Source organism: Lygodium microphyllum, chromosome 28 (genome assembly GCF_053477565.2).
Source record: "Lygodium microphyllum isolate KBCC chromosome 28, Lygodium_microphyllum_v1.1.10, whole genome shotgun sequence".
Taxonomy (NCBI): Eukaryota; Viridiplantae; Streptophyta; class Polypodiopsida; order Schizaeales; family Lygodiaceae; genus Lygodium; species Lygodium microphyllum.
In genome coordinates this window covers 74430615-74457779 of record NC_141162.1, presented here as the reverse complement: position 1 = coordinate 74457779, position 27165 = coordinate 74430615, and the positions used below count along the sequence as shown (strand labels likewise).

Here is a 27165-nt window from a genome sequence, read left to right as displayed (position 1 = left end):
TGTTGTGTGAGTATAATGAACCGGAGATCTCTCTTGATCTACATACACAATGATGAAAACAACCTTGCAAGTAGGCTTGTCTACCTAAATAGGCAAAAATCATAAAATAATGTGATCAGGCCGACCCATGCTGAATCATGCTGATTGCTCCAAAACAGCCCAACTGCGATAGCAAAACATGGAATGGGAAATGCCATCATTTGCCATTCCATGTGTCTATATAGCCACATGGAATAGGCATGGAACGGGGAATAGGGACGGGGAACGGGGGACCCAAAACTGGGTATTACATGTTGCTATGCCAACTGCAATAAATGTTAATAAAAAAATGTTGCAAAATTCTTGACTGTCATGTGGTACATCTGCATGATGTGATTTGCTTGCACAAATGGCTGCCCAAACTTGGCAATTGCACAAAGTTGTTCTACAACTTGCTCTTGTACAATGCGATGCTGCATAACCTGCCTTAATTTGCCTTGTACATGCTTGTGCTCATCTTGGAGGTAACTAAATCTCTTAAAACCCTCTCTCAAATCCTAGACATGACATAAGCTAAGGGATCTAGGGTACTGATGAAGAATGGCTTGAGGAAGTGCTTTGGTAAACAAATCTGCCATATTATTCTTTGTCTTGTAATATTCTACATCAATGGTTGTGTCCAAGGTTTCCTCTCAAATGTAGTGATACTGTATCTCAATGTGCTTCATTCTAGTATGAAATTTAGGATTCCATGCCAAGGTTAGGCAACTCTCACTATCACATAGGTGTAGTAGCCCTTGTTTCTGAACAACAAAGCTTCTCCAACAACCTCTAAAGCCAAACGGTCTGCTAGGGGGTAGAACAACCCGCTCGCTACTCGGTCTTTGTAGATGAAAGGGAAACTATAGGCTACTTCTTGTTACTCCAATAAAACACATTTGTACTTGGAAGAAAGTAATAGCCTATCATTGATCTCCTATTATCAACATTACTAGCTCAGTCTAAGTTTGTCTAGCCTTGAGCCACCAAAGCCGAACTATTTGCACGTGTTGGATAAAATAGGCCAAGATTAGGGGTCCCCTAAGGAATCATAGTATTTGTAAGGTAGCGAGTCAATCTTGCTTATATTCACTCATAAAACTTACAAGCAAACCAACTGGAAAGCACAAATTAATTGTAGTATTTAGAAGCCAAATCAATGACTCAATCAACTATCTATAGTTGGAAGCATTTGCCACTAGTGAATCTGTATGAGCCATAGTCTTTCAATTCGTATCCATGGAAGTAGAAATGATCCGATACTTTTGCATCTCAAAGGGGGTCAAGATGTCTTGCATATACCACTGTTGGGAGAGAAAGATCCTCCTCTTAGTCTGCCATATCTCATGACTTAAGAAGAAATGAAGAAGCCCTATAATTGTCATAGAGATCCTACGAGATGAGATTATAAATCATGTACTCATGTGACTAAGAGTTGTAGCGAATGAATACTTGTCTTTTGAAAGCTGGCTTGAACTTATCTCTTTGTGCTTTGGGATGTGAACATATGCATCATACTTGAATATCCTGAAATAAGAAACATCATGTTTTAATCTAGAATACACCTCAAAGGAGTCATACCAGCAATAGTGGATGTGGGTGACTGATTTAGGATATGACGTTCGGTGGTCTTTACTTTGGCCCATAGTCAGTGAGGTGTTTATTGATGCTTCATCATCATCCGAGCCATCTTGATCACATTCTTGTTCTTCCACTCTAATATGCCATTCTCTTGAGGAGTGTTGGTGTTGGCAAGTTCTTGATGAATCCTTCAATTCGCACAGAACCAAGCTAGTTCATTGGAGACAAACTTTACACCCTTGTTAGATTTCCTTGTCTTGAGCTTCTACCTATAAGCCAAACCTTAAATTGAGAGAAAGCTTCTAATTTCAATGCTCGAAAATAAGCCCATGTCATTCTGTTGTAATTATCCACAATCAACATAAAGTAAAGACTTTCGTTAAGGCACTTTGTTTGCATAGGTCCACACAAAGCTTTAGAAACAAGCTCCAAGGGCTCATTTACCCGTCGAGAACCCTCGTTGGGAATCACATCTCTATGCTGTTTACCTTTGATGCAAGATGCACGTTGTGAATGGCTCACCCCAACATTTGGCAAACCATGCACCAGCTAGTGATGAGTTGCCTTCCTAAGGTATTCATAGTTGAGATGGCTGAACTGAGCATGGCACAACTTGGTTTGAGATTGAGGAAAGAGACGAAGAGAAGTAAGGGTTGAACAACTTTGCATCTTGTAGACACCATTCTCCTCATGCCGTTGGCAAAGCACTTGTCTTGTCTTTCCATCAAGAACCCAAAAGGAATCCTTGTTAAACTCAACCATGAGGCCAAGTCCACAAATCTTATTCACCCAAAGGAGATGATAGCCCAAACTTGGAGTATAAAGAGCCTTTGATGTGTGGGCACCAATATGCCCTATCTGAAATCAATTGCACATCACCTTTGCTTTGTATTGGAATTGAAGGACTATTACCCATCAAAATGTACCCATGCCATGGACGCATATGGACAATACCATCTAGAGAAGGGGTCATGTGGTGGAAAGCATCACTGTCCTCAATCCACTCTTGAGACTACAGGGCCATTAAGGCTACATTAGATGGATCCTATGTAGAAGGCTCAATCACCTCTAGATATAGAAAGGCCGTTGATGAAGGAGTAGCCACTAGTTTTGAGTCCTTTGTAGTCTCCCTTTCCTTCTTGGTCTCCATCTTATCCTTATCAAGTCAATCTTTCTTTCAATGACTTGTCTTACCATAGATGTGACAAGTAGACTCCTTGTCCTTCTTGTTCTTGTAATCCTTCTTCTGCTTCTACCTCCCCTTCTTTTGGAAAGCTTGACTTGTAAGAGCCTTAGAATTTTGAGAACTAGTATGCTTCAATTTCTCCTCTTGGTCCACGACCGTAGGAAGCGACTCCTCTTACTTAAGGGTTTCTATCCATCCAGAAGCAATCAAGGCGGAATAGAATGCATTGAATCTGGGGAGCAATTGCGACAACAAAGTAATCACTATTTCCTTAGATGTAACCATTGTCCTCAATCCACTCTTGAGACTATGGGGCCATCAAGGCTGCATGAGACGGCTCATGTGTAGAAGGCTCAATCACTTCTAGATCTAGAAAGGTTGCTGATGAAGGAGCAACCATTGGTTCAGAGTCCTTTGTAGTTTTCTTCTCCTCCTTGGTATCCTTCTTAAGCTTGTTCACGTTCTCATGCATGGAAGTGGACTTGCTTGGGTTTAAAGTTTGTATTTGCACCTCCAAAGATATCCTTTTCATGATAGTCATCCTACTATAGAGTTGATCTAACTCCAGCCATATCTCATGAGGATTGGTTAGATGCTTGATCTGATCTATCATGGCTGGTGTATACAAGAACAAGTGAATGTGTGCATTTAGCTTGTCCTAGTGGGCATGTACGTTCACTAACTTTACTTTCTTTGATTGAGGAAGTTTGGAAGGATCATTGGCTCTTGGATGGCCAATGGCCCTAGTCACAAGCTTTGCCAAATCATAAGATTCCAAGATGGCCAACATCATCACCCGGCAAATGTGGTAGGTCTCTCCATCTAGCTTTTGATCTTGTGGAAGAGCCGGTAGCACCGAGATCTTATGGTCCATGATAGCTTGAAACTCCATGTCAACTTTGGAAGACATGGTTGCATGAATAACTGGCACAAGTAAATGGGTAGCCCCCTCAACTTCGAAAGGAAGCTTGCTAGAGCTTCTTGCACTTGTCCTACACTTGCTTTAACCCTCAAAGGCAATGAAAATATGCAAACTGCTCCAAAAGGCTGAAAACGCAGCCTTTCCTCCTTACTTGAGTTGCAAATCCTGCACAAAAACAGAAAATTAACTCCCTTTCTTGCGTATCAGCTCGGTTCAGCCTTTTGTTGATGCACAGCTCTCTTGCTTGCTCTTGACCTTTGAAGATGTAGCCTTGGTGTCACATTGAAAGTTGCTCTTCAGATCTGCCCATGATCAATTGGCCCTTCAATGTTGCTTTGATACTATGTGACGCATGTCAAAGTGCAGCAAATGTGGAAGGGTATGACCGGATTGAAAGAAAGAAGTGAACACAGAGAGAAGAGAGAGAGAGAGAAAGAGATAGTAGAAAGCTGAAGATTGTAGAGAGTGAATACTGAATACTAAAAGTATAACCAGATGGAGATCTCTCTCAATCTGCACACACAATGATGAAAATGACATCGGGGGCAGGCTTGCCTAAATAGGCAGAAAATATAATAAAATAATGTGATCAGTTCAGCTAGACAAAATTGGCCATTAGGCCAAGTGAAATTAAAAGGGAAAGAAAATTTGATGTGAAAATGCTGCGAAAATGTTGCTTGCCACATGGCACATCTGCCTAACTTGTCCAACCCGATCCACTTGCCCACATTGCTGCCTAAAGCTAGTGACTGCACAAAATTGCTGTCTGACTTGCTCGTGCACAATGTGTTGCTGCATAAATTGCTCTAATCTTCCCTAGACATGCCCGTATCCATCGTGGAGGTGACCAAACACATGGAACAAGAGGCTTGGAATGTTCGAACTCAAGAACATTGTGGCACGACGGATTCTTCATTGCTTAAAGAAGACATGCTTGCTAAATTTTACCACAATTGAGAACAATTTTAGCATATTGCTTACAATTTTGGCTTGCAATGAGGTGTCTCGGGCTGACCTACTTGAGAGAGTCGATGTATTCGATGAGGAAGTCTTGGAACCAGCCTTTCTTTTATTAGAGGGGTGGTAGAATCCTAAAATACATTAATCACAAGCAGCAAGGTGGAACCGTGAAATATGCTGATTACAACACACAAGGTGAAAATGTGAAATACTTTGATTATCAACAAGCAATAACCTCATAAAGTAAATTATAAATCCAGATTCAACACTTCACCACTTTGGGCTAGATTGCCCCATGAAGTTGAGATGAGATGATACCTGATAATTGGCCTCGAAACGTTGATAGCCCTCGATATACATCTTTTCACATTAGTTCCAAAATCCTGTTGTACAATTGTGATTTGACTCGAATTCCCTGGGGAGATGCCAAGCCTTGCCTTGAATTTAAGAGATAAGCTTTGGAGTTCTGAACATCCTATATTGACCGAGCCAATTCTCTTACAACATTTGAAATATCTTGTTGTTCTCTCTAACCAGTTATTATAAAATCCAATTTGCCCCTTGATTTCACAATTAGGGAAGCTCATATCAAATCCTTTTTTTGGTTGCATGCAAATCAGCCCTCTTGTAGACCTCTATAGTCTCACACATATTTTTTTGTCTGTTGATTGAATTTACATCCACCACCTTCCTCAATCACCAAGCATGCTTGCATGCATCTCAACGCAACCATGTGAACCCTAAACCTTGCAGGATTCAAATTGAGATGCTCAGTTCACATTCGAGCTCAAATCTCCAGCTTCCACTTTCACATTGCACATGCATCTAACCAATATGAGAGAGAATGATGACGAGAGAGATATCTCTGATTTCCAGCCCTAAAACAGGCCAAACATAAAATTGCAGCCCAAAATAGTGACCAGCATGATTAATCCTTGATTTGCCCTTTGTTTTTGTATGCTTGGAGAGCCAGATTCAGTCTTCAACAGTTGCATGCATGTTACCCTTGTTGGGGAGATGCCAGGCCTTGCCTTGAATTTAAGAGATAAGCTTTGGAGTTCTGAACTTTCTGTATTGACTGAGCCAATTCTCTTACAACATTTGAAATATCTTGTTGTTCTCTCTAACCAGTTATTATAAAATCCAATTTGCCCCTTGATTTCACAATTAGGGAAGCTCATATCAAATCCATTTTTTGGTTGCATGCAAATCAGCCCTCTTGTAGACCTCTGAAGTCTCACCCATTTTTCTGTCCGTTGATTGAATTTACATCAACCACCTTCCTCAATCACCAAGCATGCTTGCATACATCTCAATGCAACCATGTGAACCCTAAACCTTGCAGGATTCAGATTGAGATGAGGTTCACATTCGAGCTCAAATCTCCAGCTTCCACTTTCACATTGCACATGCATCTAACCAATGTGAGAGAGAATGAGCAAGAGAGAGATATCTCTGATTTCCAGCCCTAAAACAGGTCGAATATCAATTTGCAGCCCAAATCAGTGACCAGCATGATTAATCCTTGATTTGCCCTTTGTTTTTGAATGGTTGGAGGGCCAAGTTGAGTCTTCAACAGTTGCATGCATGTTACCCTTGCTGTGAATGACCATCTTCAAATCTGTTGTACGCCTTCAGACTTGGAGCAACAATCCTTCATGCATGGATGAGATCTGTTGGCACACATCCTAGACAACTAATAAACCCTAATTGTTGCTGAAATCAGGTCTGTAACAAAAGATTAGAGTTGAGAAATTTATATGACGAGGTGAGCAGCAGATTAGAGAAAATCCTCCAACTTTTCCGCAAGAGAAAGGCTTGCACAACAGTCACCCTATGTTTCCAGCTCGAAAACATGTAGCAGATCAGGTTGCCTTGCTCTTCCCGCTCGAAAAGTTTTAGATTAGGTTGTCCTACTGAAATTATGGTTTTCTTGCTATTCTCTGCTCCAAAAACAGTCCCAGACCTGGTTGCTATTGCCCAAATGGCTCAGCTTCTCTCCTAGCCTCCAACTAAATTCTCTACCATCAAATTTGCCCCAAACAACCTCATAGAGCCTTTCATAGCCCTCAAACTTAGCCAACTTTCACTTGTCAAACCTGCCCATGCAAACTCAACCTTTAGACTTAATTTCTACCCAAAACAATTCAATAAAATAAGAAATGCATGGTCCCTACCCAAACCTTGGCTATGCCTAGCCTCAATTTCACGAAAGTGTTCGACAGACCGTAGTCTAGGATATTAAATCATTTATTCCTTAGCCTTCATTGACACCAAAAGTTATTTCCAAGGGAATATTGTGTCATGAGGACGTGGAATTTTGATATACTTTAATGTTGCTGACAACGTTTGATTAAGTTTTAATCAAATGTGCAAAGTTGTTTAGACACATGTGATGCACATGGCAAATATTCCATAGTAACAGGCAAAGGACCTTGAGGATGCATTGGGTGTCAAAGGTAAAAGTTATGATAAGTTATGCTGATTGTGTTTTGTTGGTTAGTTGGTATCAGATGTTGGGAATAAAGGGCCATCGTGCCTTTTATATATGTACGGGTGTGAACACACCCTTAGCACATTGTACTTTCATACATATATCTATCTAAAACCTAAAGTGGTACACTCGTCCTTGTACCGAAAAACGTGTTCACTCTCTACTCCGCTTACTTACACTCTCTGTCTCTCTCTTCGAGTATAAGGTCTGTCTACCTCTATCTCTGTGCCTCATCAACTCCTACATTAGATTGGACCTTAGGGTAGTGGTTTGGCCAATAAGTATTGGTGGTGACACTAGGGACTAGCATTAATTTGCATTAATTAATTAGTTAATTAATATCTAAGGGTTGACAGAGGTTGTGAACCACTCTAGGTTGCAAATGGCCTAGCCAATTTAGTTATGGATGGGCACATTTAATTTTGGGTAGGGTCAGAAGGGCTGAAATTAATTTTCAGGATTGTTTAATTTTGAAAATTAATTAAATGGTTGGATAATGCTGAAAAATGTATTTAGAAGGTTGCCACTTGGCAAAAATATCCATAGAAACTGAAAAATGTATTTAGTTAATTTATAGCTTTGGAGATCTCAGCATTTCTTAGCCATTTTAGGTAGATCTCAATCAAATTTGATGGATACTAGAGAGATCTCTGCTGCAAAGACAACCACCTTGGGACCCATGCCAATTGGTGAAGCATCATATATTGAATTCAGTATCTGAAATTTGTGTGATTGCCAGGGAATTTAGATGCTAGCCCATTCGTTGTGATTTGGGGCAGCATTTGGCCAGTTGGTGGTTCCATTTATGCAAGTACCGGGTGAAAAATCAAGGGGCAATCGACACGAATTAATTTTTAGTGATTGTTGCTACAACAAAGAGGCTTTTTGGAGTAGCAAAGGAGATTGTAAATCTCAGCTTGTACTCATTCCATTAGCAATCAAGTTAAATAAATACCAAAAGGGGCATCAATTTTGGGGCCAAAAGGGTGTCCAATATTTGAGATTATTAAGGTAATTTGTGCATTTCAAGTTATATTCATTTGCTGGTTGTTGTAGTTAAGTGATTAGGGAATTACCGCTCTTTCCAAGAAGGAAGATTGGTTTTAATATTGAATATTCCTTACGGAGATCTAAGGTACCCCATTGTCACTTATCCATACCATCTCTTTTAATGTCCCCCACTACTCAAGGTAGGATTATTTGTCATTGTGGCACGACCTAAGTGTCCCAACTCATGAGCAATAGGTTAGCAAGAGCTTGGATTTGCCCTAGGATAGAGGTGGATGATTGGGCTTGTGATAGAGGTGGCTTAGTGATATTCTTGGCACGAATTTTTCAGATAATTCACATGTTTAATTGGTTCTCCTTGAGAGAGTGTTAGAGGACCATCTACTATTATCAAGATCCTTGACCATTGAAACTACAATGATTGTCTCAGAGAGCCCATCACATAGATTTGGGTATATAGACCATTTTCACTTGGCTTGGTAGTTAGGGACCTAGACGAGTGCCTCTAGGAGATCAATTCCTTTTTCTAGAAGGAGGCTTCGGGTAAGAGACAAGGTCCTCTAGAGATGGAGGGGACTGGTAGAGAGGTATTGACAACAATATGGAGGGAGGAGGAGAGACATTTGATTGATGATGGAGAGGATGCATGTCACTGGAGGCCCAAACTTAAGGAATACATCCAAGAGTTCCCAAAATCTTTAATAGACCAAGTGTAATCTCTTACAAAATCTAAGACCTCTTGTTGCCCCAAAAAGCAATAACAATTATCCCTAAGAAACGACAACAATTGGCCCTAAAATTGGTGTCCATTGTGGTATTTCTTTAATGTTTATTCCAAGATCTTGTCGTACAACTAAGAAAATAGCCAGATCTTCAAAGGTCTCACCATAAAAAGAAGAAATGCGTCCAAGTGAAACTAGCCTTGCTCCTCGGATAGGGTGGTAAATAACCTGATTAAGCACTAATTACAGCAATTGACAAATTCACAAAACTGAAATTCATACTTTACCATACAATCTTAGACATTGGACAGCTTGTTGGCCCCAAAACTAGCGTCCCTTGCGGTATTTTCTATAACTTTTATTGCAAATGGATGGAGTATTACTGAGATCCTATAATCTCCTCTGCTAATCGAAGTACCTCTTGCTGTCAAAATCGACCAGCAAGCCTCCAAACCGATTTGCTCCTTGGTGTGCTTGGGAATTGGTCTTCACCCTGCTTCTTGAAAGACAAATTTAGTCCCAAATCTAATATTGATTGGCTGGCCTCTTGAATCTCCTTGAAATTCCTCAATTTCAGTTGCTGGAATTCAAGTCTTAGGTCCTTAATTTTGAGGACGTATCACAAGTTGATTGTCAAAATCCTAATTTTTGCTGTAGATTAGGGTTTACAGCAGAGGTTGAGTGAAATCTCTTTCTCTGATGGCTCAAATTGCTGGAAAATGTTGAGATAACTTGAGCAATTGCTAGGGGATGAGAAATAATGTTGTAGAGAGAGAAATTTTAGAGTTTCATTGAGAAAAACGCTGAAAAAACTATTGTTGCCGTGCGTCAAATAGCCATGGAAGTTATCATCTATAGCTTAGGACCACTAGAAAGACTGTTGTCTCCTCCTGTATGTTGTCATCTACATTGGAAGGACCTTGGGCTGTTGTTACTTGCTCCTAGAGGGCTTCGAATTACTGTCACATGTTGTAAGATTGATCCTTGGTGGTTGCAAATCACATTAGTAGCCTCTTCTTGCTCCCTAATAGCCTTCTTTTCTCTCACAATGGCTAGAATAGATTTCCACTAGTCCCTAAAAATATTTTTTTCACTTGCATGGGCAAGTTTTACCAAGTGGCAGCCTTCTAATCCCATTTTTAAGCATTATCCAGCTGATTAAATTAATTATTAAAATAGTAATTTTGAAAATTAATTTAATAACTATTCTAGTGTTCAAAAAATTAATTTCACTAGCCAATAATTGAATTGGCTAGGCCAATTTGTCTTCCAAGTATCCTTGAGTAGTTATTAGCCCTTAAACCAACATTAATTAATTAATTAATACCTAGTCTCTAATGTCATTACTAACACTAGTGGCCAATAAATTGGTCTAGGCCAAAATCTGATACCACGTACCTCCTAGTACCTGTTAGGCATAAATTATTACAACTTTTGCCTTTGACACCTATTGCATCCTTGGGGTCCTTTGGCTTGTTACTATGAAATAACTACCATGAGCATCACATGTACTAAATAACCTTATACGTTTGATTAATAACTCAATCAAATGTTATCGGCAAGATTAAGGCATCTTATAATTTTATGTCCTCGTGACACCAAGAGTTTCCTAAATTGTCAATGGACCAAGCACCTACGAGATGTATGATGTAGGGGTATTCAACTTCAACTCCACTTTTTTAGTAGAAGCCTAGTCAATCTCATGGGAATAATATGAACAAATTTACAGTCACCAAATTGAAGTATTCATTGGAGCAAGCTAGAAAACTCTATGTAATACTGTATTATCTTGAGGGGTCACACAAGGTATAGGAAAAATTACTAGAATTTATTAAAAGAAAAAATAGTATATATCAATATCGTTCTTGAAGCACTAATATTAAATGTATTCAAAGATAGTGATGGTAGTGTGTTAAATGATTAGGATTGAACCAAAGCATGGAGCGAGAAGCACTATGAAGTATGACCATACTCACATTGCATTGTTAGACTCTAAAGAATGGGACATGTCATGGTTGGAGACTCTTACTCTTTCAAGTACTTGACTCACTTTTGTCTTCACTATCTCTCACCTAGTTGGCTTGTACTCTAGCTTTGAACCATCTAAGCTTCCTCCCTCATTCCTTATAAGTGTAAGAAAGGAAAGAGATTGGGAGGGTGTAATAGACTCACCTACTTATCTTCTTTGCTTTTCTATTTAAGCCTCTCAAGTTTCCACCTTAACTTCTTCAATCTACACTTTTGTTACTCCAATGTTAAGAAGAAGAAGTAGAAGAGGAGGAGGAGGATGGAGAAGAGCTTCTCCTAATTGGTTACTCACTCCCTTATACACTTTCTCTTGCTCAACCTCTTATCCTTCAAGCTATGGAAGCAAGAGAGTAAGAAGAGATGGAAGTAAGCAGTGAAGATTGAGCTTTACCCTAGCTAGTCCCTCCCTCAACTTCACACTTTAACTTTTGGAAGAGTGAAAGACTCAAAATAAGCATAAAATAAGAATAAGCTTTTTATTTATTCTCATGCACAACATTATATATATTAGGGTTAGGGTTTACTATAGAGTGGGGCACCCTCTAATTCTTTTTCACTTTTGGACGGTCCTCTTTCTTTTTATATTTCACTTGGGGAATTGTGGACACAATTTTAGCTAAAGTAAATAGAGATGCCACAACCTCTATATATGTTACAAGTCTTGTAATGAGACCTGAAGTGATTCTACAATTTGTACAAGAGCGAAACAAGTTTTACAAAAGTTCAAGCCTCTCTTCATCCATAAGCAATAAAGCAAGAAAAGTTTACAAGTGCACCCTATGGCTAGTGGTGCCTAAAATAATACATTGAATCCTTCAGATTTGACCTGGCTTTGGAAAAAAACTTGCTCCTCAATTCCAGCTTCCAACTTACCTTAAGTAGCTTGTCTTTTCTAAGGGTTAGGACCTATCCCCTTTGTGAGCCAAGTGTCTCTCCCACGACATGTTCTATTAATGTGGTATGCTGGACTTCTAGATTAGAGAAATGTCTTCAATTTCAGGCTTAGAGATGCCAATGGCAGCAGTAGTTGCCTGCTGAAACTGTCCTAGAAATGCCCAAAATCAGGTTGCCTTCAGCAATAGATGGTCTAAATGATGTTGCAATAGGAGAGAGCTAGGAACAAGTTATCTTCATCAATTTGGTCATCAATTTGGTGCTTAACAGTAGAGACACTTCTGTCAATACCCCCTATTGTCCAAGCTAGGGTTTGCCTATCACCGTGACCCATATTTCAAGTTATCTTTTATTGTTCTAATGAAAAAAGTTAAAATTCACTCCCAATGACAAATATTAATTAGTTTTGTTGCAATCCCCCATTGTCCAAGCTAGGTTTTACCTATCACTATGACCCATATTTCAATGCATTTTCAAATGTGCACAACTTAATGGTTCGAATGAAATAAGTTAAAAATCCACTCCTTGTTACAAGGGGGTTGGCTGCATTTGGAGGGTGCTTTGGTTAACTAGATTTATTACCTCTTGATTAGAGACCATTGGTTGGCGATGAAGCCCAATGTTGTTTGGGGACTCCATGAAAGCAAGGCATGGTCCAAGCTAGGATTTACCTATCACCATGACCTATATTTCAACGCATTTTCAAATGTGCACAACTTAATGGTTCAAAAGAAATCAGTTACAAATCCACTCCTTGTTACAAAGGGGTTGGATGCATTTGGAGGGTGCTTTGGTTAACTATATTTATTACCTCTTGATTAGAGACCATCATTGGTTGGTGATGAAGCCCAATGTTGTTTGAGGACTCCATAAAAGTAGGGCTTGGTGGAAAATGACTAATTTGGAATGTTGGATCAATAAGACTCCTATCAAATTCAAAGTCTTTCTTTCGAGAATGCTGATTGGTCGTCTGCCCTTTTCCTTGGTCCTTTCAAGGCGTTGTATCTCTAATGGCAATTGATTCTTTTGTACTACCGGTGTGGAAGCTTCCTGCCATAGATTTATTCGATGCCCATTAACAAGGGAGTTATGGTTTCTCTTGTCTGACATTTGAAGAGCTGTTGTGGGACCTTTGGTGCATCTCTTTGATTGGGGGTCTTTGGCAAGGCAATGGATCCCACTCTTGCACAACCACATTTGAAGAGGTATGGTGGGACCTTTGGTGCATGCCTTTGATTGGGTCTTTGGCAAGGCAATAGATCCCAATCTTGGACAGCCACATATGAAGATATTGTTTCATTTTCTAGATTTCGGGGCTGTTGGCACAACTGGGTCACTCTGAATGCCTTCATCTTCGATTTGGCTTGGAGGGTTCAAAGTCATGTTGTTAGGTTGAAGGGTCTTTTCCATTGGAATCTGGATCTTGTTCAACACGTTGGCCTTCTTTTGCTTGGTATACTATAGTTTCTTTTGCTACTTTGTTATGATTCTTGTACTTTTCATGTGATGAACGTATATGCCATTACGAGAGAGAGAGAGAGAGAGAGAGAGAGAGAGAGAGAGAGAGAGAGAGAGAGAGAGAGAGAGAGAGAGAGAGAGAGAGAGAGAGAGAGAGAGAGAGAGAGAGAGAGAGAGAGAGAGAGAGAGAGAGAGAGAGAGAGAGAGAGAGAGAGAGAGAGAGAGAGAGAGAGAGAGAGAGAGAGAGAGAGAGAGAGAGAGAGAGAGAGAGAGAGAGAGAGAGAGAGAGAGAGAGAGAGAGAGAGAGAGAGAGAGAGAGAGAGAGAGAGAGAGAGAGAGAGAGAGAGAGAGAGAGAGAGAGAGAGAGAGAGAGAGAGGTTTCAACTCCTACATTCCGCATGGTCATTTAGTATAGATGTAAAAAAAGGAAAATTTTGAACTTGGGTTAGTGGGTTAAATAAAATAAGTAGGTCACTGGTAGGGGGGACCACTTGAGAGAGAGAGAGAGAGAGAGAGAGAGAGAGAGAGAGAGAGAGAGAGAGAGAGAGAGAGAGAGAGAGAGAGGTTTCAACTCCTACATTCCGCATGGTCATTTAGTATAGATGTAAAAAAAGGAAAATTTTAAACTTGGGTTAGTGGGTTAAATAAAATAAGTAGGTCACTGGTAGGGGGGACCACTTGAGAGAGAGAGAGAGAGAGAGAGAGAGAGAGAGAGAGAGAGAGTTATATTAATGTCTACAACAGGCCAAGTTGGCCTATGAGACCAAAATGTTGCATACAAATGTCAGGGAGATTTCAAAAGTCCCAGTGAAGCTAACATTTATGCTATGTTGAACTAAATTGAGTAGGTACAAAAATGATATCTGGACTAGATACAATCTAGAGGTACTCCCAGTGCGGTGTGGAACTGCTCCTGGGGTGTTCATCCTAAGATGTCCTGCACGGGTCGGTCCAGCATGGAGAGGCTAAAGCGGCGGGGAAAGGCCCTCCGATGGCGGCGTAGTATCCCTTGTATCTTCGACCAGTGTCTTCTGCAGGGACGGGGGCCGGCGGGGCGTGGTCGCCGGGCTTTACCTCTCGCTGTGGCTATTTCTAAGGTGGCCCCCGGGGGCCGGGAGGCCGGTTGGGCTAGTGGGGCCTCGGTGGTGGGGAGGGTAGTTGGTATTTGGTAGAAGTCATTGAGTGTGCGTTGGTTGGTGGCTCCTTGTCTTTGCTCCGTGGTTCGTAGGAGGTGGTCTCTGTGGCGTCGTATTTCCAGTACAAAGAGCCCCAGGCATCTCTGGTCTTTGAATTCCATCACCTTCAAGAGTGGTCCGAATCCTTCACTGAATAGGCAGTGGAAGCGTCCCCGGATTTCGTAGTACACTGGGCATCTACAGATATAGTGTTCCTCTGTCTCTGGCTCGAGATGGCAGAGTGACAGATTCGATCTTCTGGGGGGAGGGGGTTGGCCCCGTATCTGCCCGTTTCGACCTGTAGTTGGTGTGAGGACGTGCGGATCTGTCCGATGGCACTTGTGACCCCGTGAGACAGGTGTGTGTCCATGTAGCTTGGGCGGGTGATGAAGCTGTCCGGGGAGATATGCAGGAAGTGTTCTCGGTAGAAAGCCTTCTTGGTTCCTAGTTCCGATGTGGGGGTCACCTATGTCCAGGCGGTGTCTGTCTGGATGATATCCATTCTGGTGATGCGATTTACCTCCTCTCGGCTGAGCTCCAGGTGTGGGCAGTCTAGGCTGTATTGTAGTGGGGGGAGGTGGTCCATGTGCAAGCCATGGAGCTGTAGCCAGGTCTCTGTTCGGGCATACCAGCACTCAATGTCCCCTTGTGTTGCTAGCTGTTTGGATGACTTCAGGGCGAGTCTGGGGTACCGGTGCCGGGGCAGGTCCCATATTCGGCGCAAGAAGGTCACGGTTTGGAAGAGGGCCTCAGCCACGAGGGGCGGTGCCCCCAGCTCTGCGCGGATGATCTCGTGTGGTACGGAGGGCTTGCTTCGGATCATCCGTGAGATCATAAGTATTAGGGGTCTCTCCATCTGGTCCCATCCCTCATAGGTGGCCTCCTCCTTAGGCAATGGTTGATCCTGTGGGGCCCTCCGCATGTGGTAGAGATTGGACCCCATATGAGAGCCCCGTACAAGAGGGCTGGTGTGACCAAGGTGTCAAAAAGCCAGAGCTTTGTCCGGGGTTCCTGGAACTGTATGCAGGCACATTGGTTCTCCATTGACCCTAGGGCTGCATAGCCTCGGGTTAGTCTATCTTCCGTGGCTTTTCTCAAGGTAAATCTTGGTCTAGGGAATGTAATCCCCAGATAGACGTATCTTTGGACCATGTCCACGGTTTCTCCACCGTATGTGAAGGGGGCTACCGACCGTTGGAGCCATTGGGTTGACGTGTTGAACACCATGACCTTGGTTTTCCCCAGGTTCACAGTTAGGTCTTTGTCTTAGCAGAAGGCCTGTAGTGCGTCCAGTTGGCGCTACAGCCCTTCTGGAGATGAGGACAATGTCGTCTGCATATAGTAAGATTGGTATCAGTGTCCCTCCCAGGCTCGATCCCTCCTCGCCCAATCTATCTATGTACTCTGAGATCTCATCAATGTAGAGGCCAAATAGGGTGGGCAAGAGTGGGCATCCCTGCTTGACTCCGATGGTGCTGGTGATCTCCTTTGGCAGCCCTCCCGATGCCCGAACTCGGCCCGTTACCGATTCGTATAGTGCCAGTATCCCCCATCATATTTCGGTTGGTAGCTCCAGTTCCTGTAGTCTCTGCGTGAGCCTCGCTCGTGGGACTGTGTCAAAGGCCTTGCGGAAGTCCACGAAGCAGCAGTACACCTATCTTCCATGTGCTCTGCCCTCCTCTATGATGGCTCTCAGTGTGAGGATATGGTCAAGGGTGCAGAACCGCCTCCTAAACCCTGCTTGTCCTGCTGCTCGGTGTTGGTGTTGTTCTGCCCACTTGCTCAGCTCGTGGTCCAGTATGGATCCATGAAGCTTGGCTAGTACATGGCCAACCATGACTGTTCGGTAGTTCGTGGGAACCATGGGGTCTCCAACCTTCAGGATAGGTATTATGGTGTTGGCTGACCAACTGGCTGGGAAGCCTTCGCATAGGGCTCTGTTGAACATGTGTGCTAGGAGAGGTGCCAGTATGTCTCTAGCATGGGTCAAATGCTCTAATACCAAACCTTCGTGGTCTTGGGCACGGCCATTTTGGAGTCTGTCAATGGCGTCCCGAACCCGCCCCGTGCTGAAGAATGTGGATGATCCGGGTCTGCTCCCTGGGGGCTGGGGTAGCTGGGGCTGCTTGGGTACTTGGTATAGTGAGGTTGCATATGCGTGCCAAGTGTCCGGGGAGGTGATGGGCGTCTGGGCTCGGGGTTCCTGAAACGCCTTCCATGCCTCTTTGCTGTCCTGTCCTAAGAATAGCTGGTAGAATTCGTGTTCCACTTTGGAGAGGTAGGCTCGTTTCTTCTGTCGCACTAGGCGACGGAAGATCAAGCGTGCCTGTTTATGCGTGTGTACTCCCCTGCTTCGTCCTGTTGAAGACGGAGCCGGGTTTCCTTGCACTTTGCGTCGTACCAGCTATTCTGTGGGACATTCTTGTTCGGAGGGGTGGGGCGGGGGGAGAGGGATGTGTGGGGGAAGTATTCGGCAGCTGAGGTGTGTAGTGTGCCCGCCAACTGTGCTATGACCTCCTCCAGGGGTGCGTGGGGGTTCATTTCTTGCAGGCTCCAATAGAGATGGTCGGAGTATGCGCTCGCAGTTAGCCTGGTAAAGTGGTACCTGGGGAATCTTGGGGGGTTGCTTGCTGGGGGGGTTAGGTCATACTTGCAGGTTATGTCAAATTGTAGGTATGCATGGTCGGCAGCCACTGCGAGTGGGCGAGGTGATATTTTAAAGGACTGGACGTCGGGGGTAAGTGATAGAGGGCCGAGGATATAGTCCACTGTGCTTGCTCCCAGTTTCTGTGTGGGTGCTCCATGTGCCCCCCGTCCGATGCAGTTGGCCGTGTGCTTGTGTGGGAAGCATGTGAGGGCATCCGACCCGGGCCATCTGTCAAGGCCGTTGAGGATGGCCAGTCCGTGTGCCCCCCCTAACGCCAGTAGGTGTTCGCCATATTCGGTGCACTGAGCTGTGTCCTGTGACGCCCGGTTGAGTCCTATTTCCTCCGGTGCAATCTCTTTGTACATGTGGTCTTTGCTCTCGAAGAAGGGGTCTGCCTTTGTGCTGTGCATGCGTTGAAGTCTCCGGCCAACATGACATCCCCCAAGCTGGAGTAGTGCATGATATCTTCGTACAGTGGTAGGTATGGTGACTCGCCCTTCTGCGGTGCGTATGGGGAGTGTGCTGGTGGGAAATAGCACACCGCTGTGTGTATGTCTCGGGGGCGATCTGTGTGTATCCGAATCCACATGAACCGGGCTTCCTCATCTTTCTGCATGACTTGCACCATGGGCTGTAGCTCCTCCTTGTACAACACAGCCACCCCTCCGGACCCTTGGGTCCCTCCTTTTGTTCGGGGTTCTAGGGCGGCATGCTGTCTCCCATCTATATCCCCTCACTTCTGGTAAGTAGGTGCCTGGGCTTTGGTGGGTTTCTGTGTAGAGGACGATGTCCTTGCCGGTGAAGGTCTCCTGGAATAATCCTGCATCTATCTTCATAGCTCCGTTGCAGTTCCACACTGCAAAACTCAGGTCGGTCTCATAGGCCGCGCCCCGTCATTGGCGCTTATCTGTGATGATGACCCGACCATCTCTGTATACTGCCCATTTTCCCGCTTTGCGAGCCTCCAGGATCTGTGGCATGCATTCTTTACGGTGTGCCACCTGTGCGGGTGTGAGGTCATCCTCCAGGTAGACTTTTTCCCCTTTTAGAGCTGTCCTTTTAGAGAGGAAGGCTCGTCTGGATTCTAAGTTGGCAAATTTGAGGATAAGAGGCCTTCCCTTGGTGAGGTCTTTCCCTACACGCCATGCATTCTCCACTATTTGAGGGTCCTCTACTCCCAGCTTTCCACATATCTGTTGGGCATCTGCCAGGGGGCTATCCCCTTCCTTCCATCCGACCACCCGGATGTGGAGCGCTCTAAGCTTTCTCCTTTTCTCCTTCTCCAGTGCTGCATTCACAAACTCCTCCTTCTTTGTTGGCAACTTCTTGGCTACCTCAATCCATTTGGAGTTCTCGGCCACTTCGGCTTGTGCTTGTTTCACTATATTCGCCCACATGTTGAGCTCCTTTGTTACTTGTGTCTTCAGCTCGTTGATCTCGGATTGCACCTTGGTGGGCGTTGTTTCGGTGATTTCTCCTTCCTCCTTCTTGAGTAGGTCCAGCTGGTTTCTATATTCATCGAGCTCGTGCCTCAGTTCTTTGATCACCCTGTTTCTCTCTTGGAGGGATGTTTCAATGTCCACCTTCCAGGAGGTGAAGTGTGATGTGATCTCGGCGTAGATTTCGTTCTTCCATTCTTGCACTTTCGTGCTTATTTCCTCCTTGATTTGGTGTGCAGTTTCCGCGCACATTGCTGCCATTATTTCCTTGATGATTTGGTGTGCACAGAGAGAGAGAGAGAGAGAGAGAGAGAGAGAGAGAGAGAGAGAGAGAGAGAGAGAGAGGTTGGCTTAACAAAATGCCTTTTTGATCCAAGGTCTTCATTTGGCGAGTGTTGATTGGTGTGCTTCCTCTTGCCTTTGTGCTCTCCAAGTGGAGGATTTCCAATGGTTGCTGCTTCTTTTGGTCAGACATCTGTAGAAACTCCTTGCAATCAATTCCTTACTTGCCCGGTGGTGTGGAAGGTTTGGTCACTACTATTGGCCATTTGGTTCCAAGTGGTTGGGCTATCGATGCTCCCAAAAGACTAGGTCTTTGGACATCCCAAGTTTGGGGATCTTGTGTAGGCTGATATGAAAGTGCTCTTTCACTTCTTATGCTTTTAGGGTTGTTGGCATATATGGACATGAAGAATGCATTCATCTTTGATGCTTCATCGGTAGTGCAGAGCCATATATTTTGCTTGTAAAGACTTCTTCATTGGCAGCTCAACTTGATTGAGTGAGCAGATATTCTCCCTAGACATGATTTGCTCTCTTGGCATGTTGTAGTTTCTTCTACTCCTCTGTACCTCCTCTGTACTTTGATTGTGATGTTTGAGATTTTATGCACGATGGCCTAGAGCCATCCTCCATCTTGTAATTATGTAATCTTGTACTTTTTTCATAATTAATACAATTACCTATTACGCGAGAGAGAGAGAGAGAGAGAGAGAGAGAGAGAGAGAGAGAGAGGGGGGGGGGGAGGGAGAGAATTTTGGAGGTTTGTTTCCCACGTGTGGACCTTGGCAACTCGTTAGCAGTGGATGTCTATCCGTTCTTGGGTCTTTGGCAAGATGCCTTCATTGTCTTCTTTGCACTCGGATTATGCCTACCTTTTCCAATTTCTTAGATGGACAGCCCTCTGGCACATTTGGTGTACCTTTAATGCCTTTATTTTCAATTTGCCCTTGGGTATTCATGGTCATGTGGCCTATGTTCGTGAATTAATCTTATGGCAGATTTCTTCCATGATTTCAGCAGATGTGGTCCTCCCGGATGTGGCTGCTCCTTGGCTGGGTATTGTTCGCTGTACTCCAGTTCTGCAGCCAGCCTGATATTTGTGTGTTATTTTATAGTAGCCTTTATGCTTTGACTTGTGCTTGACAAGATTTTCATGGTTGGTCAGTAGGCCTGCTGAGACTCGTATACCTTCTGTTTGGATGGCCTGAAGGCGAGATGGAAGTATTCCAACATTAATATACATATACACTTATTCATGAAAACACACACACACACACACACACATGCACATGCACATGCCGCACGCACACGCGCACACATATATTCCTTGGCATACAACAATCTCCTCTGTTCCTTTGCCATGACTTTGCATCTTTTATGCATGATGGACTAGAGCCATCCTGCATCTTGTAATCTTGCAATCTTGTACTTGTATTTTTTCGTAATTGATACAATTACCTGTTACAAAAAGAGAGAGAGGGGGGGGGGGGGGGGGGCGCGGGGGGAAGAGGAGTTCCACTCGTGGAGCTTGTGCCTCACACCTTGTTGGTTTGATTTGTATCTTTGGTTTATCATGTGGATTCCATTGCTTCTTGTTGAGGTATTGCATTGATTTTGTTTGCTCTTTGTTCATGTGTGTTCTTGTCTTGCATGCTATTGCTTCCACTTCCATTGAGTGTGCACTCTCATAGGCCAATCCTAGGCATGAGTGACCATGATGATTTTGGACTAGTCAATAGAGTGCCTTCTTGAGCTATCACATGGTAATGGGATTTAAAAAGTTGAGACCTGCATGCATTTTGGTGATCAAAGCTTTTGCAGGGTTTTCTGGCAAGGTTCATAGGCTTATCATTGCACCCTTTTGGACATTTGAGAATTGATATCATCTAGGTTTAGCTTTAAATCTTAAAATCAGCAAGATGGTGGAGATCTAATTTTGTGGAATTTGGAAAAGCAAATCACCTCTAAGGTAGATTGTATTTCTTCAAAAATGTACCTTTGGAGTTCTTTGTTTTCTAGGAGAATGGAAAATAGCATTAGTTGCTATTCCAAACTGCTCAGCTCATACCGCATAGAGATAGCACCTCATTTGCTCAAGTGTTGTCTTGGCTCTTTCTTTTTCTGCGAAAATCTATCAGGCCTCTTTTCAAGTTTGTTCAACTCCAGAATATTTTCAGACAAAATTCTAGTCTTTTGACCGTGTTTTGCCTTCAATCCTCAAGTGCTGTCAGTTCTTCCCATGGTTGGGGAGTAAGCTAGAAATCATTTAGTTGCTTGGTTCGTGTATTGGTTTCCTCCAAAACAAGTCTACAGAAAAATCCAATTAACTTTTCATATTCCTTAATTGTGTGCTACACACCTAATTGATTCTTTATGAAAAAGACTCCTGTTTCTTAACATCTTTAAGGTATGAGCTTTGCATGGATGTTGGATCTATTGAAAACCTTAAGAGTCCAAGTTATGCAAGAAATGGAAAACCAAGATGGCAAACAAAGTATCAAGTGACCTTATCCAAACTAGTCACACACGTGAAGAGCTTAGCCAACAATTATTGTGCTTTGTATGGGCAGCCTATTTAAGAATTAGTGAAATTTATGGAAGCACATGTTGAAGTGTATGCAAATTGTTATGTGGAGATCATCCTGAACGTGCACGAGCAGATTGGCTATGGAAAGGTCCCATTGCTGGCTGCTTTTCTTGCTCAATCCAGCTTTCAACTCTGCTCACCATGAACATGCATATATTTAAGATATAGAAGCAGAAAAAAGAATAAGCTAGTTTTATGCCAAGCATGTCTTGGAATACTTTTAAATGTCTTGTTTTTGTAAATTGTAGTGGAGGATTTCAAAAAGTTTAGTTTGACGTAAGGATAGAATCCTCGGAAATCCAGCCTTCCCGCTTCAAATTAAGTTGGTGATGTGATATTCCTTTTTGTACCTTCCCAAGAACGAAATTTTCTGACAATTTACTTTTATGCAGTACTTTAGTAGTAATTTTCTCTAGTATTGAATGCTCAGAAATGTTGTGGTGAGTCACTACTATCATCCATAGGACACATTATCGCCCTTGTTAGTGTCTGTTCACAATGTGTTGAAGTAATAAGAATAATTATCTATTGGTTTGTGATGTTTGTAGGAAAATGTCGTGCCCTTCTTCAAGCCATGGATTTGGTTCATTATTAAAACACAGCAATAGTTCTTGCAGGTATTAGTTAGATACTGAAGTTTACCTCCACCTTCTCATAATGTCAAGTCTAATGATGCCAGTGTGTTAAATGATACCTTTCTGATTCTGTTGGTCTACTGTGCTAGCATTTCTGAGACTGGTTTTATTCCTTGTTTTCACAAGTCTAACCAAAAACTCATGTTGATAGTCTGCAACCCCTTGTGAGCTATGGAATACCGTCACTACCATGGGTTTCTGAGAACTTTTGTTAAGAAAACCTAATCCTTACTTTTCCTTTAATCAATGTGTCAAATAAAAATCTCAAAGAAAAGAAATAGAGCATTACAGCTTAGATGAACAACTAAGGTGAAAAGTAATACAACATCTTGTGAATCAAAACTAGGAAGATAAAAATTCCCCCAAGCTGGACACTGTCAAGGGAGAATGTGTCCTAAATAGCTATAAAAGCCTCCCCTCTTTGCACAATCTGAGTCTTGTGAAATCTTTCCTATCTACCTGGGAGCGTATAAATAATCAGTGTTGAAAGATGAGATTGAGTGTTCAAGGCTAGGGGGTCTGCTGGTCTATGGCGTATTTGCATCTAGCCGTCCAAATAAACCAAGCAGTAATGCTGGCTATCATCTCCCATTTGTGGCAATGTTTTGCTGTCCACAATTCAGCACGTAGTGTGCGGCGCTTGGCACATCACATGGGTGCATACATGGTGCCATTTGAAAACAATTATGAGATAAGTAACTCCTATTTTATGGATTTCTAATGTGGTATAAGATTCTCTTCATACCTGCTAATGAAGGTTAATGACCTCCCTCACTATTGCCTTTCATTTTTAAAGCACAAGAAGTTAGTTGGGACTGCTTGCAGCCGAAACACTGGTTGCATGTAAGCATACAAACATGTGAGATTTCTTGACTGTCACTGCACGCATTATGCTGAAACTGGCCTTCTGGAGCCCAAACAGGCAGCAAACCACATCAGCAAACACTTAATTCAGCTTAATAGTAAATTCAGCAAGAGAACTCTAAATACAATTGGAGCTAGAGTGCTATTGCATTACACATGACACTTGTTGGTTCCAAAGCTTGGCGCCCCTTTCGTTATTTCTTTATATTATTGATGTGTGCTTGAAATTGGTTAAAATGGTTGTCTTTCAACGATTTCTTGGGGCACAACTGATCCAAGGTGCACAATAATTTTGTTGCCTTCAATGTTGGCCTTCAACCAACTGTAGTGTGTTCAAAAACACGAAAGAACACTTCAGCCTACCAAACCATAAAAGTTACAAGCAGCTTTTGAACTCGATTTCGTGGAGCATTTGCCTAAACAATTGTCTTGCATAGTTCCCATGCAATGTTCCACATTGTTCCTCTCACAAATAGAGGAATTTCTCATGATGACACTCTGAGAACATTGCTTTCTTCGTGACAAAGTTGCCCAAAAAGTGCATTAGGCTTGAGATTTGAACGTAGTTGCACTAGTGCCGTATATGAAAGGTTTTGTACTATACCATAATATAGGTATCGTATTGTATCACCTTAGTGGATACTTATTTTCTGGTCCATCCATACTTTGGGATAAGTTAAATGTTTCTTATAGTAATACGATTCTCTCATGGAATTATGTTGTTTGAGATTCAAACAATTTTTTGTCTTTTTCTATAAAAAGAAATTAGGTTTTAAGTAGCTTTTAGTAGAGAATAACATATTCTTGATGGCTCGGCTACTCTTTTTTAATTCACCACTTCATTTTCCACCCTCAAATCTGTCCCAAACAGCCAAGAATGGGAGGAGAACAGCCCAAGATGGAAGATATAGTTGCATGCATCCCAAAATGGTCTCAAACTTGACATTTGAAAAATTCCATTTTCACTAGGACCTCCACATGCAAAAACAAATTGCATAGCCCTTTTGGCCTTGCCCTCATTAAAATAATATTAAATGGTGCCTATTCTCAATGTAAATCCTAATCTCTTTGAACTTGAAAGTGTTAAAACTTTCCGCAAACCTTCGTCTAGGACATTAAATGATTTAAATCTCTAAATCCCATGCTACCAAAAGTCATTTCCAAGGGGAAATTTAATGTCCTTGATCAAGATTTGTCACCAAGTACCCATTGGCACTTGTTCACAACAACTTTTGCCAATGTTGCCCATCGCGAAGCTAGGATCATCTTTGTACATTCCACGTATTTCATGTACTTCATACACTTAAATAGCCTTGCAAATGTATAGTTTTAGAGCTAGGGACAAACCATACACATTTGTATACCAACTTAAAGTGACTAGTTTCAGAGTCTAGGTGCAAACTATACACATTTGTATACCAATTCATAGTGAGTAGTACATGGCACGGAAGAGGGCATTCTATCTCTCTCTTCCCTTCAGTTGAGCAGTGGAAGAGGAAAATAGTAATTCCAATGGCAAAAATATAGTCAATATATAGTACCTTGGATGCAAACAAAGTACATCTGTAATTACTATATAACTGAGTTGTCCATTAATGTAAGAGAGGTGTTGTAATCTCCCCCTTGAGCATCAGGCAATACTACAGACTCTCTATGTCTTGTTGAACCTAAATGAGCACGATCCATTGCTAGCGCAGATACCTCAAGGTAAGTGTAACAGTGAGAATGATTTGCCAGGTTACCCTCCTCTATCCATTTGCATCCATTTATAGATGAAATAGTCTTGAAATTTCACCATGTAGCACATGAAAACCTTAATGCAAACTTCATTTGCACCAAAACCCACACTAGGTTCTAGGCCTTTTTTCTTGTAGATCACATAGATCCTTGGAACTTTCACATTACTATAAAAAATAATACATTTGTTATAATTCAAGCTTAACTAGCATGAAACATTATGTTTAGTTGACTAGCCTTATTCTCATGTGTGCCAAACATACTTAGAGATGTTGTTGATGTGATTTGCAGTTACTAGAGACCAATCCTATAGCAGACAATAGTAGTTTGGAACACTTTGAGTGTTGCAGTCACTAGAGACTAATCCTATAGCAGGCAATAGTAGTTTGGAGCCCTTTGAGTTTAGATGATAGCATATAAGAGGGGGCAGTAGCCTTTCTGGTGGTCCTAAGTCGTAGGTGATAGCTTTGATGGTTGTTTGAGCAAGGTAGCACAAATTTTCCAGCCTTTCTTGCCATGGAACTTTGAAATTTTTCTCTCTAGAGCATATTCTCTCGTCCCCTAACCATCTCCCAAGTTATCTTAGCGAAATCCAGCCATTTGAGTCATTAGAGGTGGAGATATTTGAAAATCTTTGTTGTAAAACCTAATTTGCAACATAAATTAGGGTTTGACAGCCACCTTGGGATGCATGCTCAAACTTGAGGATCTAGGGTTTGAATTCTAGCAATTGAAATTAAAGAATTTCAAGGAGATTTAAGAGGCTAGCCAACTCATATTAGATTTGGGGCTGGATTTGTCTTTCAAGGAGCAGGCTAAAGGCCAATTCCGAAGCAAACCAATGGGCAAATTGGTTTGGAGGCTTGTTGGACAATTTTGATAGCAAGAGGCACCTGGATTAGGGGAGGAGATTAGAGGATCTTAGTTGTACTCCATCCATTTATACTAAAAGTTAAAGAAATATCACAATGGGCGTCGTTTTTGGGGTTCATAAGCTATCCAATGTCCAAGATTAAGTGGTAACATTTGCATTTTCAGTTTATTTGAATTTTATACTTGTAGCATTTTCAGTTTATTTGAATTTTATACTTGTTGTAATCAGTATTAAATTTAGTATTTGTTGTAATCAAGTATTAAATGTAGTGGATACCAAAGACAAAAGTTGTGATAAGTTATGCTGACTTGGTTTTGTTAGTCAGTTGGTGTCTGATTTGACCCTAGGATAGTTATTTGGCCAGCAAGTGTTGGTGATGACACTAGGGACTAGCATTAATTAATTAATTAATGCTAGTCTGAGGGTCAATAGAGGTTGAGGACCACTCTAGGTTGCGAATGGCCGAGCCAATTTAATTATGGATGCACATTTAATTTTGGGCTAGGGTCAAAAGGTTGAAATTAATTTTCAGGATTATTTAATTTTGAAAATTAATTAAATGGTTGGATAATGTTGAAAAATGGGTTTAGAAGGTTGCAACTTGGCAAAATTGCCCATACAAATTGAGAAAACGTTTTTGGGGATTGGGTCTCAACCATTCAATTAGTTTACAGCTTGGGAGAAGAAGAGAGAGCTTTGCTGGTCCATTTTCTGATCCAAGAACAACAATTTGCTGCAAAAGACAGCCATTTGGGGGCCTCAACAGGCGGGGGACAGCAGGGAGTCACCCTCTAGGTGCTGGCAACAACGTTGCTGATCAGGTGATAGCATTTTGGAGGTGCCTGGCAGCAGGGAATTGCATTAAACGTGAGTTGGAGCAGGCAGCAAGCAGAATTTAGGGTTTTGTCATGAAGAAAATCAAATTTCTCTCTCATCTTTGCTTTCTCTTACCTTCTCCAACCCATTCTTAGGAGATCTCAGCATTTCTCAGCCATTTTGAGCAGATCTCAGTTAAATTTGGTGGACAGCAGAGAGATCTTTGTTGTAAACCCTAAATTTTTGTAGAGATTAGGGTTTGACAGCCACCTTGAGACTGGTGCCAATTGATGAAGGCATTGTATATTGAATTCAGCACCTAAAATTTGTGTAATTGTCAAGGAATTCAGATGCTAGTCCATCCATTGTAATTAGGGGCAGCATTTGGCTAGTTGGAGGTTCCATTTGTGTAAGTCTTTGGTGAAAAATCGAGGGGCAATCGGCCCAAATTGATTGCTGACTATTACTACATCTACGAGGCTTTTGGAATAGCAAAGGAGATTGTAAATCTCAGCTTGTACTCATTCCATTAGCAATCAAGTTAAAGAAATATCAAAAGGGATGTCAGTTTTAGGACACTAGGCTATCCAATGTCCAAGATTGTATGGTAAAGTGTGGATTTCAGTTTATGTGAATTTTATGCTTGCTGTAATTAGTGTTAAATCAGGTTATTTACCACCCTATCTGAGAAGAAAGGCTGGTTTCACAAGGTACCTGATTGAAGGTTTGTTTTGGTCCAATGTTAAAATTGTGTTCAGTTGAGCATTTATAGCAAAGTATATCCAGTTACAATGAGATGGGATTCAACAATGATGATGCATCTCATCTAAAAATGCAT

The 27165-nt window shown here is 42.2% G+C and overlaps 1 protein-coding gene across 2 annotated transcripts in view; it reads left to right on the top strand.

Moving 5' to 3' along the window:
- Positions 1–27165, top strand: part of LOC148011604 (uncharacterized) — a 56183-nt gene that overhangs the window by 14548 nt on the left and 14470 nt on the right. For both annotated transcript variants that reach the window (XM_087670167.1, XM_087670168.1), the window contains exon 2: positions 21950–22018. In XM_087670167.1, coding sequence (XP_087526293.1) covers positions 21954–22018 — 65 coding nt within the window. In that variant the 5' untranslated portion in view covers positions 21950–21953. The remainder of the gene's footprint in view (positions 1–21949; positions 22019–27165) is intronic.